The sequence below is a fragment of the Puma concolor genome, chromosome D4, assembly GCF_028749965.1.
Source record: "Puma concolor isolate L17-30 chromosome D4, mPumCon1.1.hap2, whole genome shotgun sequence".
Lineage (NCBI taxonomy): Eukaryota > Metazoa > Chordata > Mammalia > Carnivora > Felidae > Puma > Puma concolor.
The window spans coordinates 95,580,915-95,595,623 of NC_141679.1; the positions used below are offsets into that span (position 1 = coordinate 95,580,915).

The following is a 14,709-nucleotide window of genomic DNA, read 5'->3' on the forward strand; positions in this document are numbered from 1 at the left end:
CTTGTGGTGGGTGTGCCCTGGGTGCGTGCTCAGTGAGAGAGTGCACGCACAGGTGTGTGGTGATGGGTGTTGTGGAGGCAGAGGCCAGTTCGTGAAAGATTCACCACAGCATTATCCCAGTTTGGGGAGAGCTCACCAGCATCATTCCTGTGTCTACCTCACTGCTAAGCAAGGGCTACAGGCTTCCGTGAATGTGCAGGTATGGGCTTAGCCCCACCCTCGGGGTTGTCTCATGATAGAGGAGGAGGGCCCATGACATCAGCCTGGGAAGAAGGGGAGCTTGGGGAGAGGGTGGAGGCCTCAACACCCAAACATCATGGTGAGTGGGTGCTGAAGACTTGTGTAAAAGAATTCCAGGGGCGTCTGGGTGGCTCAGTCCGTTAAGCGTCCGACACACGATTCAGTTCAGGTCATGATCTCATGGTCATGAGATGGAGCCCCACGTCTCCATCCGTAAGATTCTCTCTCCCTCTTCCTGTGCTCCTGCCCTGCTTGCCTGAGCATGCGCATGTTGTCTCTCAAAAAATAAACAAATGAATGAATGAAATAAAAGAGCTCAAGTGTTTGATGTTCGGTTAAGGACTGACCATTTCATTGTGATTGCTTCTGTCTCTCAGTATTGGCAGGCACTGCTCCCTTTTCGGTGTCTGACAGGTGGTGGTGCATGTGTTTGCACACACTGTGTTCAGCTGTGTTGCACGCACACACACACGCATGCAGTCTTTGACTACAGTGCAGCTTCGGGTGTGCCTGTGACTTGGGTACTTCGTGTGTGTGCATCTGCATATCATGCCTGCTTCTTCATTTCCTCTTATAAACTCCTGGTGGGGGGGGGAAGCATTTTTTTTTGTCATCCCATTTTACAGACACGGAAGCTGAGGTTTAGAGATATTAAGGTGCTTGCTGGAAATCACAGCTTTAGGAGTGGCAGCACCAGGTCCATGTGAACCCCCGAAGCCCTTTCTCCTGCTGCAGAGAGCTGACCCTCTGAGGGTCTGGGTTGGGGCATGAGCTCCCTGGGGCTGTGCATTCCTGCAGCCCAGTGATGGGGGAAGGCGTCTCATTTTTAGGCTCCAAGGGGATTGGGGGCCCAGGCAAGATCTCAGCCAGTCATTACCAATGAGGGATATTTGGGTCAATGGCACTGAGGTTGAAAGGCCCCCTGAGGGCCTCAGAGGGTGTGACCTGAGTAGCATCTTTTCCCCAAATCCCTGACTCTGCGGCCTGGCCCTGGTTTTCTTTCTGAAAGATTGTACACCTAATACGTGTTTCTTCTCTGAAGATGATTGATTTGGGACTGCTGCTGCACCCTGGGGCCTACTTCCGGGACCTGTGGAATATTCTGGACTTCATCGTGGTCAGTGGGGCCTTGGTGGCATTTGCCTTCTCGTAAGTACTGTGTCTCCTCTGGGTCTGGCTGGGCTGCAGTCCCCAGAGCTGTAATGAGTATGGGAATAAGGGAAGGAAGGGCCCCATTGGCCTGCGCGGGCTGTCTGTAGCTCCTGTCTACTTGGGGCTGGGCTTGTGTGGGGTTAAGAAGCTCTCAAGGCCCACTTGGACCTACCACAGCTTGTGGTTCTGAGATTGTGTAGGCAGTCCTCTGGGTTATTCGGTGCCTGCCTGTCGGGTCCTTCAGAGCAACTACCTGCCCTGACCTTAGCTGCACCACCTGTTCAGCCAGAGCTGGGCGGTGGTGCTGGTGGGTGTCTTCCCCCGTTGGAGCGTTAGACCATTTTCTCTGACTCCATAGCGGGCAACACTCAGCCCTATTGTGGCTGGGCCTGGATTGGCTCAGATCCTGCATGGTGATGGGCATGGGATAGATATGGGGGGGCTTGGGTGGAGCTGTGGAGGAGATCCAGAGATTAGGAAGACCCCCAGTGATGCAGACACCGAGGGATGGTGTCTTCATCTTCTCTGAGCCCTTGGGGAGGGCGAGGCCTCCTCACTGACTCTCTTCTCTTTGTCTCTTCTTGCTGGACTCTCGGTAGGAGCTTCATGGGGTAATGCCTTCCCTCTGCCCCGTACTGCCCCACATCATAGCACAGCATGGCCCCTTGTGGGCCGGTTCACCACCATGCCTCACCTCTGCTCATCCTCCTCCACCGTCCAGGATGCATGCTGCCAGGAGCCATGTCCCCATGCCACATGTTCCTGCCTCACCTCCAGGGGCTGGGCTGGAAGCTGGGGCTGGGGCTGGGACTGGGGCTTGGCATGGCCAGTCCTTGGTGGGGAGGTGCCCCAAGTGAGTGCTGGAGGGCTGGGGACCTGGGCCCTGAGGGCAGTGAGGGCTCAGGGGGGAGCCGCTGCAAACATGGCTGCCAGGATGTTGGGCATCCTGAAATCCCTTCCCACGTCTCTTCTCCAGAAACGGGGCTTTCTTTCCTCTCTGTTCTCCACAACTGCCTCTGTGGGGGGTCTTAACCGACTTTCTTTGTATATAAAGTGTCAGTGAGGGGCTTGGGAGTGACACAGGGGAAGGGCTACAATCCAGCTTGGTGGCCTCAGCAAGACAAAGGCTCTGAGCGGGCAGGAGAGAAACAGAACACAGAACACCCGAGGGCCGCCCCTGCAGAGAGCCCTCCCCCCAGAAAACCAAAGCAGGTGTCCCTCCCTTCTGCCTCCCTCAGGTGTCCACCCACCCACCCTGCCTCTTGTTCTCTCTGTGCTGGTCTTAGCAGGGCTGCTGGAGGAACCTCGTTTGGGATTGGGTGTCAGGAATGCTGGGGTATAGAAACACCCGACGTGGTGGTCTGGAGGCTGGGTTTTTCCCATCTGGAAGCTTGGTGTTTCAGAGAGAGTTTGATCTGGTTCTGGACTGTAGGCTCTAGCTGGGTCTCGAGAGGTATAGGGGGCTGGGGCTCTCCAGCTCTCCTCAACCCACAGATCCTGCCTGGACCTCATAGCTCACTTTCCCTAGAGCTTGGCTGGAGTCCAGAGAAGACCACTGGTGGCCCTGCCCCCTCTCTTCATGTGCAGGCTCCTTGGGAGCTTGGAGAGAAGTGGCCTCTGAACAGGATGGAATAGGGCCCCCAGCCCTGAGTCCTCAACCACTGCCGAGCATGGAGTGTGGCCTTGCTTCTAAGAATTGCTTCCTTAGGAAGTCTGTGAAGGCCACTTGGGACGCTCCCCCCACCCTGCCCACCAGCCCTGGCTTTTGATTGGTAGGAGGGCCAGCCCCCAGAGTCTGACATTTCCTGGGGCCCTGGCAGCCTGAGAGAGCCACCTGGGTCTGCTCTGGCTTCCTGTGAGGGCTGCCTGATCAGGACTCACAGGTCCTGGATTTCCAAGCTTGCATCTGGTGCCTGGAATTTTTTCCTGACTTCCTGTCTTACCCCCCCCCCCCCCCCCCCCCGCACTGCCCCACTCCCTCAATCTTGGTTTTCTGGTCTGCTGCTCTCTTTGTCTCTGTGGCTTTTTCTCCCTCCCTCCCTCTCTGTTTCTTTCTCTTCCCTTTAGTATTTCTTTCTTTCTTTGTCCACCCCTTGCATTGCATTGTCCCTTGCATCACCTTTGTATTCATCTAACGTTTTCTTTTTCTTACTTTGCTCCCCTCCTCCCCTCCCAGCACGCCTGTCCTCCCTCTCCTCTCCCCTTTCTGTCAGTTTTACCTCATCCGGAGGAGTGTGGGGGCAGCTGAGCGAGTACAGTCAGGGAGATCCAGACATGTTCCTCCCTACCTCCCTATACCAGGGCTGGAGAGCAAGAGAAACCAGCCCTTCCAGAAGGCTCTCGCACTAATGGCTTGTAGGTTTCCATGGGCTGGCCCAGGCTAGGTCTGCAGTCCTGGGGCCAGCCCCGTTCTGTCCTCTTTATTTCCATTGCCGGTCTTAGCATGGTGGCCAGAGGAAGCTGGTTTAGGGGAGTGCTGGGGTAGAAGTGGCCGACGTGGTGTGGGAGAATGGCTTCTTTCCTGCTGGAAACCCAGCATTCCCTTACACCAGTTACTGCTGACCCAGCCCTGGCCCTCATCTGCTCAGATGAGGGCTTTGCCATGCAACCTGTAGGAGGAGATGCAGAGGCCTCGCTGTTCCTGAGTGTTTGCCCTGGGGCCTAAGGCAAAATGCTCAGGAGAGCCTAACCCAGACCCCAGTAGGCTTTGTGGAATCTGAGCATGAGTGTGCATCCTGCCTGTCTGCATGTGTGGCTTCTCCCTTCTAGAGGATCCAAAGGGAAAGACATCAACACCATCAAGTCCCTGAGAGTCCTGCGCGTCCTGCGGCCCCTCAAGACCATAAAACGGCTGCCGAAGCTTAAGGTGAGAGTGTGGATTTGGGGCTTGAGGAGTGTGCAGGGCTGTGTATACACATGTGTGTGGATGTGCACGTACATGTGAGCGTAGGTCTAGACGTACGTGTATGGGTACTGTGCACATAGGTACATGTAGTTATGCTTGTGAGTGTGTGCACGTGGGTGCATAGATGTGAGTGCATGTGTGTGTTGTGTGTACCAGGTTGCACTGCATGCAGGTATGCACACGCATGTGTGTGGTATGCACATGAATGTGTGAGTGCACGTGTGCACGTAGAAGTAACCCTGTCTGGCTGCAGCTTCCACGTGGGGTGGGATGAGAGCGCTGAGGGAGGGCCCCTACTTGTGTTCTCAGATGGTGCGTTGTGTGAGCCGGTCAGGCTCTCTCAGTTCCGCGACTGCCCCGCAAGGAACGCTTAGTGTCAGTAGTGTTCTGTAAGGCTCTTCTTCCTCAAGCCGGCAGCAGACACGGTACAGGGAAGAAGGGGCTGCCGAGAGAAGCGGAGGGTCCCGGGGGACATGCAGGGAGGTAGGGGCTCTTGAGAAATGGTTACTGGGCTTGGCCCTGAGGATGGGTGTGGCTGAGGTTCCGGATAAAGGAAAGAGTATGGACCCGAACACCTGGGGAGTTGTGTTAAAGTATGATAGTCGCTGAGCTTCTTCCTCACTGTGAAGAATGCTTTGGATGCTTAAACTCATTTAATCCCACAAAACTGTGTAGTACAGTGTTGTGAGCAGCGTGCGGATGTAACCCTTGCAGGCCTGAAGCAGTGTGGGGGTTGCAGAAGGCAGTTTGCTTGTGAAGGGGTGGACTGGGGCGGGGGGTGGCTTGAAGGCGGCCAAAGGCCCTCTGTGTCAAGCAGGGACCTGGACCCGGCCTGGGGGGTCAGGGGTGTCATGGACACCATGGAAGTGGGCAGTGGCTGCATTTGCTGAGGCAGCTGCTGGTGTCTGGACTGTGCCAGGCAGTGTCTTGAGGGATGGTTGTGGGTCTGCCTTTTTGCACAGCTGGAGCAGGATGGGGGGAGTCTCCTCAGCTCTGAGAAATAGGGAGCAGGGCCAGGGTCAGCAGAACTGGGCATTCAGGGAAAGCCGAGCTTCTGGGTGGGGAAGAATCTGAGAAAAAGCTCTGGCGGTGGCAGTAACAGATGACGGAGTCACCTCTGGGCCATACCAAAACACACCAGAGGTCTCTGTCTTGGAGCTGGCCACAGCGTTGTTGCCTCTCTGCCCCATTTTGGCTCCCACCCGTGGGCAAAGTATGACCCACTGGCAGGCCGGGGTGCAGGAGCAGGGTCTGGCCATATCCCCGTCCACACTCCTTTCCCTCCCTGTCAGCCACCCCTGGCACACGCTGGCCTGGGCTCCAGGTTGTCCTCATTTATGTAGCCTGACCCAGGCTTCCACCACCAGCTTCCCGTCAGGGTCCAGCCCGTCTGCCCAGGCCACCTCCTCTAGCACCTCCTGCCCGCTCATCCCGTCCTGGGAGAGGCGGTGGCAGGCAGCTTCCTGTGTTAAGTCAGTGGGCAGCAGTTCCCTCCATGATTATGGCCTCGACGGTCCTCGGATACGGGGAGGCCCGGAGGTTCTGAGTTGAGCTCTCTTCCCCTCCAGGCCGTGTTTGACTGTGTGGTGAACTCCCTGAAGAACGTCCTTAACATCCTGGTTGTCTATATGCTCTTCATGTTTATATTTGCTGTCATTGCGGTGCAGCTCTTCAAAGGGAAGTTTTTCTACTGCACGGATGAGTCCAAGGGGCTGGAGAGGGACTGCCGGTAAGTCAGGCAGGGCTGGGAGTGGGGAGCCCAGTGAGGGCTCTGGGAGGAGCCTGCTTGGGGTCCACCAGAGAGCTGGGGGTGTGCCTCTGTCCCCAGGGTCACACTGGGACTTCTGGCTCATTTTCCTCAGCAGAGCTGGGGACCAGGCACTTCTGAGGGACATGCTCTTCCTGCCCATAGACATCAGGGAGCACATGGTGGGGGGGTGGTCACTGGGGTGTTGCTTGAGGGCTCTGCAAATCTTGGAGCTCTAGGCTAGACTCTAGGATCAGAGGGGCTGCCCTATGCCTGGAGCTGCTTTCACCATCACTGCGAGGCCTCAGGCCTCTCTGGACCCGGCCCCACTCCAGAGCAAACAGGAGAGATGCCCTCAGGGAGGAACTAGGGGAAATGGAGGCGGGTGCTGAGCAAGGTGGTGTGGGCGGCTGCTTCTCCAGCCACAGGCAATGGCCCCAGCTGCCTCTGTTCATGTAATATTCTCTCGTGTAAATACACCACCACGAATTTACCCACTCTGTGACTGATGGGCATGGGGGGTATTTCCATTCTGAGGCTCTTGTGAGCAGTGCTGTTGTGATTGTCCCAGTATGTGTCTGCTGGGAAGCACACACATGCAGTTCTAGGAGGTGTGCACACCTGGGAGTGAGACTGCAGGGTCGTGCACTGTGCTTGTGTTCAGCTTCTGCCGGTGCTGCCAGATAGGTGTGTAAAATCGCACTCCTGCCACGTGGCTGAGAACTCCAGTACTGTGCACCAGGGGGTTCTTGGTGTGTTGCATCTTTGGATCTGTAGCCTTTCTCATGTTGGGCTGGTGGCATTTCTCTGTGGTTTAATTTGGGCTGGGTGCCTCACCAGGTGATTGACCACTCCAGTATCCCTGGAAAGGGTCTATGCAAGCCCTTGCCTGTTTTCCCGTATGGATGTCTTTCACTTTCTGATTGATTTGTAGGAATTCTGTGAAGTCCTGGATAGGCATCCATTGCCAGATCTATGGATTATGTCTTCAAGGTCTTAGGGACGCCTGGGTGGCTCAGTTAGTTAAGTGTCCGATTTGATTTCGGCTCAGGTCATGATCTCACGGTTCGTGGGGTCGCGCCCTGCTGTATGCTGTACAGCCCTCAGGCTGTATGCTGACAGTGCAGAGCCTGCCTGGGATTCTCTCTCCCTCTCTCTTTGCCCCTGCCCCACTCACACATGTGTGTGCATGCACGCGTGCTCTCTCTCTCAAAAGAAATAAACATTTGAAAATTAAAAAGTAAAATAAAAATAAAAAAGTAAAATAAAAATCTTGATTGTAATATAGTCCAATTTATCTCTCTTATGTTTAGTACTCTTTGTATCCTTTTCAGAAAATCTATACAAAGGTCAGGGAAATGCCCTGTTATGTTTTCCTCTAAAAGTTTTAGTTTCGCGTTTGACATTGAGATCTGTGATCTATCTGGAGTTGACTTTGTGTGTTAGCTGAGGTATGGATAAAAATAAATTTTTCTGTAGATGGATATCCAGTTGACCCAGCACCATTTACCTGAAAAGACCATCCTTTCCCCATTCAGTGATATCCTTTGTTTTTACTGAGATAACAATTCTTACGAAGCATCCATTGAAAGTGAACAACTCAGTGACTTTTAGTATATTCACAGATGTTTGCAACCACCACCATAGTCAATTTTAGAACACTTTCGTAAGTTAAAAAAAAAAAAACACAAAAAACCCCGTACCCTTTACTACCCACTAGCTCCCCATCTCCAACCCTAAGCAACCATGGATCTATTTTTTTCCTCTTTAGTTTTCCGTGTTCTGGATGTTTCATGTAAATGGAATCATAAATATGTGGTCTTTGGTGTCTCATCTCTTCCCTTTACCATCATGTTTTTGAGGTCACCCGTGCTGTAATGTGTGTCAGAACTTCACTCCCTCTTGTGGTTGGATCTGATTCCGCTCTGCAGATAGATATGCTGCATTTTATTTATTCATTCATCTGTTGATGGACATTTGGGTGTTTCCATCTTTTGGCTATTGTCATTAATGCTTCTGTGAACATGTGTACAAAGTTTTTGTGTGGACAGATGTTTTATTTATTTATCTTTTAACGTTTATTTATTTTTGAGAGAGAGACACACACAGTGTGAGCAGGGGAGGAGCAGAGAGAGAGGGAGACACAGAATCCAAAGCAGGCTCCAGGCTCTGAGCTGTCAGCATAGAGCCCGATGCGGGGCTCAAACCCACAAACCATGAGATCATGACCTGAGACGACGTCTGCCACTCAACTGACTGAGCCACCCAGGCGCCTCTCATTTCTTTTGAGTGTATACTTAGCAGTGGAATTGATAGGTCATGTGGTAAATCTGTTTACCAGTTTCAGGGACTGACAGACTTCCAGTATGACTGACCCATTTTATATTCCTACCAGCAGTGTGGGAGAGTTCTGATTTCTCCATATCCTTGCCAACACTTGTTATTTTCCTTTTAAAAAATTTAATTATAGCCATCCAGTGGGTATAAAGTGATATCTCAATTCAGTTTTCATTTGCATTTCCCTGATGACTCATCATGTTGAACATCTTTTCATGTGCTTATTGGCCATTTGTATATCTCCTTCGGAGAAATGTCTATTCAGATCTTTATCCATTTTTTAATTGGGTTATTTGTCTTTTTTGTAACTGATTATAATAGTTCTTTATATATTCTAGATTCAGGTCCTGTCAGAGAGAGGATGTTCAAATATTTGGTCCCATTCTGTGTGTTGATGATGTCTTTCAAGCACAAAAGCTTTACATTTTGATGAGGTCCAATTTATCTACTTTTTTCTTTTATTGCTCCTGATTTTGGTATCATATCTAGCAATCCCTTCCCAAATCTTACGCCCCCTTGTGTTTTCTTCTAACAGTTTTCTAGCGTTAGCTCTTACCTTTAGGTCTTTGATCCTTTTTGAGTTGGATTTTGGACATGGAGTGAGGTAGGGGTCCAACTTCCTTCTTTTGCAAGTGGATACCCAGTTGTCCCAGCACCATCTGTTGATGGTGTTTCCCTCCATTGGGTGGGCAGCCCTTTCAAAAATCAGTTGGCCATAGACAAATGGGTTTATTTGGATCCTTGGTCTTTATCCTCTAACCTCCTCTACATTCTCATCTCCAGGGGTCAGTATTTGGATTATGAGAAGGAGGAAGTGGAAGCTCAACCACGGCAGTGGAAGAAATACGATTTTCACTATGACAATGTGCTCTGGGCTCTGCTGACACTGTTCACAGTGTCCACGGGAGAAGGGTGGCCCATGTGAGTGTTCATATGGTTCATTGTGTTTGATCAGGCTAGAGAAGAGGGGCAACTCGGACAGGGAGTCCCATACTCTGCATCTGTTTGTGTTTTAGTCACTCAGCAAATACCCCATAGGCTCTTGTATCTACCAGGTAAGACATAGCTCTGCCTTCCAGGAGTGGGGTGGCCTGGGAAGAGGAGGAGATTACACCAAAGCACACAGCATAGTGATTTCCTGAAAGTCCTTTTTGAGTAGCTGAAGGTCAGAAGTGAATGGGGCTATTCAGCATCTCCCTGTGCTACTCCTCTGGCCTCAGTTAAGGGTAGACAGAAGGATGTATGTGTTCAGTTGCCACACTGGATAACAGGGAGGACCACCACTCAGAAGGTGGGATCAATTCTCTGACAGGTGGCCCAGGGCTTTCCAAAGGCAGGTGAGGCTGGGTATGAGCTGGTGAGCTGGGCATGAGCAGGCGTGAGCCGGGAGTGAGCAGGGCAGGGCACAACTCCTGGGCCTCCACCTCTCCTGGTGTTAGGACATTAGGCACTGGAGACCTCCCCTTGGTGGCTCTCCAACAGTCCTGAGTACAAACCCCATCAGTAAGGTAGCCCACCTCCAGGAGGTTGCAGTCCTGGGGGGTGGGGTGGGACAGGCTTTGGCCTGCCATGTTGAGCCTCCTTTTCTCTTGCCATCTCTGGGCTCAGGTATGGAAGCCTCACCTGTGATACAGGTCTTGACTTCCCCATGGGTCTGTACTCAGGGGTCCCCCTGACTCTTGGTGTTTGCTCTTGACACAGGGTCCTGAAACACTCTGTGGATGCCACCTATGAGGAGCAGGGCCCAAGCCCCGGGTACCGCATGGAGCTATCCATCTTCTATGTGGTCTACTTTGTGGTCTTCCCCTTCTTCTTCGTCAATATCTTTGTGGCCTTGATTATCATCACCTTCCAGGAGCAGGGGGACAAGGTGATGTCTGAGTGCAGCCTGGAGAAGAACGAGGTGGGTGGCTCCCTCTTCTGTCCCCTGTGCATATGTACAGTGGACACTCTGCTGGGCTCGCTTGATGGGCAGCATGGGCAGGACCATTGGAAGCCAGTACAGCACAGAGAGAGACTGAGTGTGGGTGGTCAGGGCTGCCTGCGAGGATGAAGGAGACAGGCGTGGGTGCAGTGGGTGCTACAGTGTGGGGTTCTCCCCAGACAAGTTCTCCGTGCTCCTTTCTTTCCACACAGAGGGCTTGCATTGACTTTGCCATCAGCGCCAAGCCCCTGACACGGTACATGCCCCAGGACAAGCAGTCATTCCAGTACAAGACGTGGACGTTTGTCGTGTCTCCACCCTTTGAGTACTTCATCATGGCCATGATTGCCCTCAACACAGTGGTGCTGATGATGAAGGTGTGTGGGCCCAGTACGGGGGCAGTGGGTGGCAGCTGGGTGTGAGAGAACTGTAGTTACATTTGACCATGTCCTGGTCAGCACGGGATGCCTATGGAAGCCAGCGCCATAGGTTGCGCATGGGCTGAGTTGGTGAGAATGTCCTAGGAGGAGACGGGGAGAACAGGATGGGGTATCCGTGTGCTGGGCAGGCATGCAGTTCTCTCTGCATGCAGTGCTCTGGCAGAAGGTCAGGGTGATCCCTGGTGGGGTGTCTTGGGGCAGTTGAACCTATGGCCAATGGCACTCATTCCCCGTGCAGTTCTACAATGCACCCTATGAATACGAGCTGATGTTGAAATGCCTGAACATTGTGTTCACATCCATGTTCTCCATGGAATGCGTGCTGAAGATCATCGCCTTTGGGGTGCTGGTAGGTGCCTTGACTCCCTCTTGGCCTCTTGGTGGTCTGCATTGTGGCTCCCCATCTGTAGGGAGACCTGCAGAGACTTACAGCATGGAGCTGGGAATCCCCCAAGCCCCCAGAGGAAATGTGACCTTGTAGGGGCGCTGAGGAAGGGGCTGCTCTAATGCTCTCAGCTGCCTGAGCTCTGCCCCCAGCTCAGTTCCTGGAGACAGATGGAGCCAGATTCCTCCTCTCTGGACTCACAGCTCTCAGTCTGCACCTGCCCAGGCCCATAGGTGTTTACTTACCCAGCTGTGGTGTCCCACCTGGGGTGGCCCATCTGTCCCTTTGCCCCTTTCTTGATTAGGAGCCACGTCTTGCAACTCTTTGCCTGGCAGAAACCCTCACCAGCCACTAGCAGTAACTGCTCTTTTTTCTCTCTAGAACTATTTCAGAGATGCCTGGAATGTCTTTGACTTTGTCACTGTGTTGGGAAGTATTACTGATATTTTAGTAACAGAGATTGCGGTAAGTAGCATTTCCTGTCCCTCCTCGAGGGCCCCAGCGTGATTTCCTTCTAGGTGGTGCTCCCTCAGTGTGCCTCCAGGTCCTAAGTGTTAGCTCCTCTTCTCTTGCTAGAGTTCCCCAGGAGCCCCTGGAAAGAAGGAGTCTCCTCTCCAGAGGTGGAGTTGGGGACTGAGGACTGATTGAAAAAAATGCTTTTTCTTGGATAAGAAAGTGGTTCCCAAAAGGTCTTCCAGTTTGGTGGCCTGAGAGCCACCTGGGAGCTCCATGGTAACAACTGACCAGGAAGACAAGAGTCTTTTAAATCTGTGTGTGTCTAACAAATCTAACAATTTGGCACCAAAATTACATAAACTAAAATCGACAAGAATATAGGATATTTTAAAATACCAGGTTTGTTTTACATGTTTGTACGTGTGTGTATAAATAAAACTAGACAATCTCATTCATGTTAAACATGCATGGATTATATGTAAAAACTGACCAAGTGCAAGTGTTGACCAAGTCTCAACAAATTTCAAAGAATCTGAATCATAAAGCAATATTCTTTGAGTACAGTGCTTTCTCTTAGAATTAAATGGCAAAAAATCTCATCTCTGTCTTCTGTTGAATTCTCTAGGAGCATCACCTGAGATGGGGTGCTTGTACAAATCATTTCTTAGGAAGTAGTCCCAGGCAAAACCATTAGAGAGTGGATTGGGGAGCTGATGGGTAAGAGAAGGAGGACCAGAAATGTATCTGGAGCCAAGTTGGGGGTGAATTTGGCTCATCCCTCACTGGGGGTGGTCGCACTTCAGAGCTGCAAACCTCTTCCTCTGTATCTGTTAGTGCTCAGCTAAGGGCTACAGCTGGAGGTGTTAATGGTCAGACACCTCCGGCTCTTCTGAGTATACCCCGTGTGCAGGCAAAGCAGGCTCTGGCACCTGCTGGGGATGCAGGAATGTCAGATTCCATGGTAACAGGGCCACATGGTGCCCGTTCAGTGGTAACAAGTGTCTGCTGTGCCACCCTGGCTCTGCTCAACTCTTGTACACACCTCACACTGGGTTTACTTCACTCATTCTTCAGGATGGTGCTGGTCACCATCTCTGGAAGAAGAGGGTTGGTAACCAGCTGGAGTTGATCTGAGTTAAGTTGATGTTCATTAACTCATTCTTCCTCTGACCCTTTTGAGGTCCCCTGAATGGTGGCCATCTGCTGCTCTGGTTGCTGGCCTGGTAGGTGGCCCACACTGTCATCCACTGTAACCTAAGTCCCTGCTTGCCATACTTGTGCTCCAGCTGCCGTGGTAGTCCAGTCATAGTTAAGACTGGTCATAGAAACACCTAGAAAGGCCCCAGTGAACCTCCTGATGTCCAGATAGACTTCTTCCTGCCCCTATGTACTGGTAGCTCTGCCCTTCTCAATAACTTTCTCAATAACCAGCATATGGGGCACCTGGGCAGCTCAGTCAGGTAAGTGTCTAACTCTTGATTTCTGCTCAGGTGATGATCTCACAGTTGTGAGATCAGTCCCTGAGTTGGGCTCAGTGCGGTGTGTGGAGCCTGCTTGGGATTCTCTCTCTCTCTCTCTCTCTCTCTCTCTCTCTCTCTCTCTCTCTCTTTCTCTCCCTGCCCCTTCCCTGTTCTCTCTGTCTCAAAAAGTAAACAAACAAACAAGCAAACATAAAACAAAGAATAACCAGCATCAAATACCCTGGCCAGTATGGAAAGTATGCTCTGCCTGTTGTTCTTAAGGCATGTTCCACAGTGGAAGCTTTCCCTACTCCTTGAGCCAGGACCTCTAGATTTGCCATACCTAAACTTGGGGAGAGGGAGCACAAAGTCTGCCCTCAGTAGCTGGAGTGATACTGAGAGGGGCTACCCCGACTTCTACCCCTTGCTTCCTGGGTCTGGGCGTTTTACCAGTTGGGCACCCAGTACCACCTCTTGGCCATCAGTTCATCTTAAAGGACAACATCCCAACCCCATGAGGTATATAGCACCAAGCCAGCATTTAATCTGTGCCTTTAAGAGTCTGTTTCAACATTTTATCAGGTTGGCATCTCCTGAATGATGTTGAATATGATATGGATCCTGAGTCATGTGTCCTTTGTAGCTCCTGTGCTTATGCTGAGCTGATGTTATGTGGAATCCCATGTTGATGAATCTCTGATACTAGTGTAGGCCAAGGTATTCCATCAGCAAAGACGAACCCACACCCAGGATATGAGTGATCCCACTTGAGATAAATCACTGCCGTTTCCAGGTGAAAGGATTCCCATGTAAGCAACTTAGTACCAAGGGGCTGATTGACAGCCTGAAGTGTGGTACACTGTAAAGGCCTAGCTGACTTCTGCTCATAGCAGGCTGGATGTTCAGCAGCGGCCATGGCTGGATCAGCTTTGTTGAGAGGGAGCCCAGCTGGGTGGCTCAGGCACAGCCTTCATCTCAGCCACCACAGTCACTTCATTCATGGATCTACTGTATAAACACTGGGGCTGGTGAGGATGGAGGCTGGCTGTTACCTGTTGGGCAAACAATCTCAGGAGCTGGTTCTTAGTGCCCCTACAGCCGTGGATGCTCTAGTGGACCTGGTTGTGTATTACAAGGACCTGCACGTCATGTACATTCCCCAGGCCCATCCAGCCTTTCCCCAAACTTTGTTCTTTCTGGAGTCCTGACAAGGCTTTAGCTCTTGCCAGAGGTCCTGTAGTCCATACCACAGGCAACTTCTTTCTCCATAGACACCATGGCTGATGAGGTACCCAGAGCACCACCCAGAGCTCTGCTTCACCACTGCCTTTAAGGTTGTCTCTGTGTGGGACTCTACTGAGGCTGCACCAATTTATTGAGCCAACTGCTCCATAAATCAGGTTGGCTATAGTGATCATCCCATGATTCACTGGGGTCAGGGTGAGCTCAGGAAGACAGAGTTGCAGCAAAGGTGAGACGTCTGAGGCACTGGGCCACCTGTCATATGACTGTGCCTTCTAGACATGCTTGGGTTCGGCCCTGGATGCAGCACTTCTGTCATATGCAGGATTGATGGCGGGCCTGCTACATATACTCATAAGGAGAAGCTTTGGTACCATAGGCACTGTTGTTTCATGGTCAGATGCAGTCTCCACCCAGGGCC

At 51.8% G+C, this 14,709-nt stretch overlaps 1 protein-coding gene across 10 annotated transcripts in view; it reads left to right on the plus strand.

Moving 5' to 3' along the window:
- CACNA1B (calcium voltage-gated channel subunit alpha1 B) overlaps positions 1–14,709 on the plus strand; it is a 192,692-nt gene that overhangs the window by 134,390 nt on the left and 43,593 nt on the right. For all 10 annotated transcript variants that reach the window (XM_086684663.1, XM_086684670.1, XM_086684668.1 and 7 more), the window contains 8 exons: positions 1,283–1,389; positions 4,162–4,258; positions 5,866–6,026; positions 9,165–9,302; positions 10,083–10,284; positions 10,518–10,682; positions 10,984–11,094; positions 11,512–11,595. In XM_086684663.1, the coding sequence (XP_086540789.1) occupies positions 1,283–1,389; positions 4,162–4,258; positions 5,866–6,026; positions 9,165–9,302; positions 10,083–10,284; positions 10,518–10,682; positions 10,984–11,094; positions 11,512–11,595 (1,065 nt within the window). The remainder of the gene's footprint in view (positions 1–1,282; positions 1,390–4,161; positions 4,259–5,865; positions 6,027–9,164; positions 9,303–10,082; positions 10,285–10,517; positions 10,683–10,983; positions 11,095–11,511; positions 11,596–14,709) is intronic.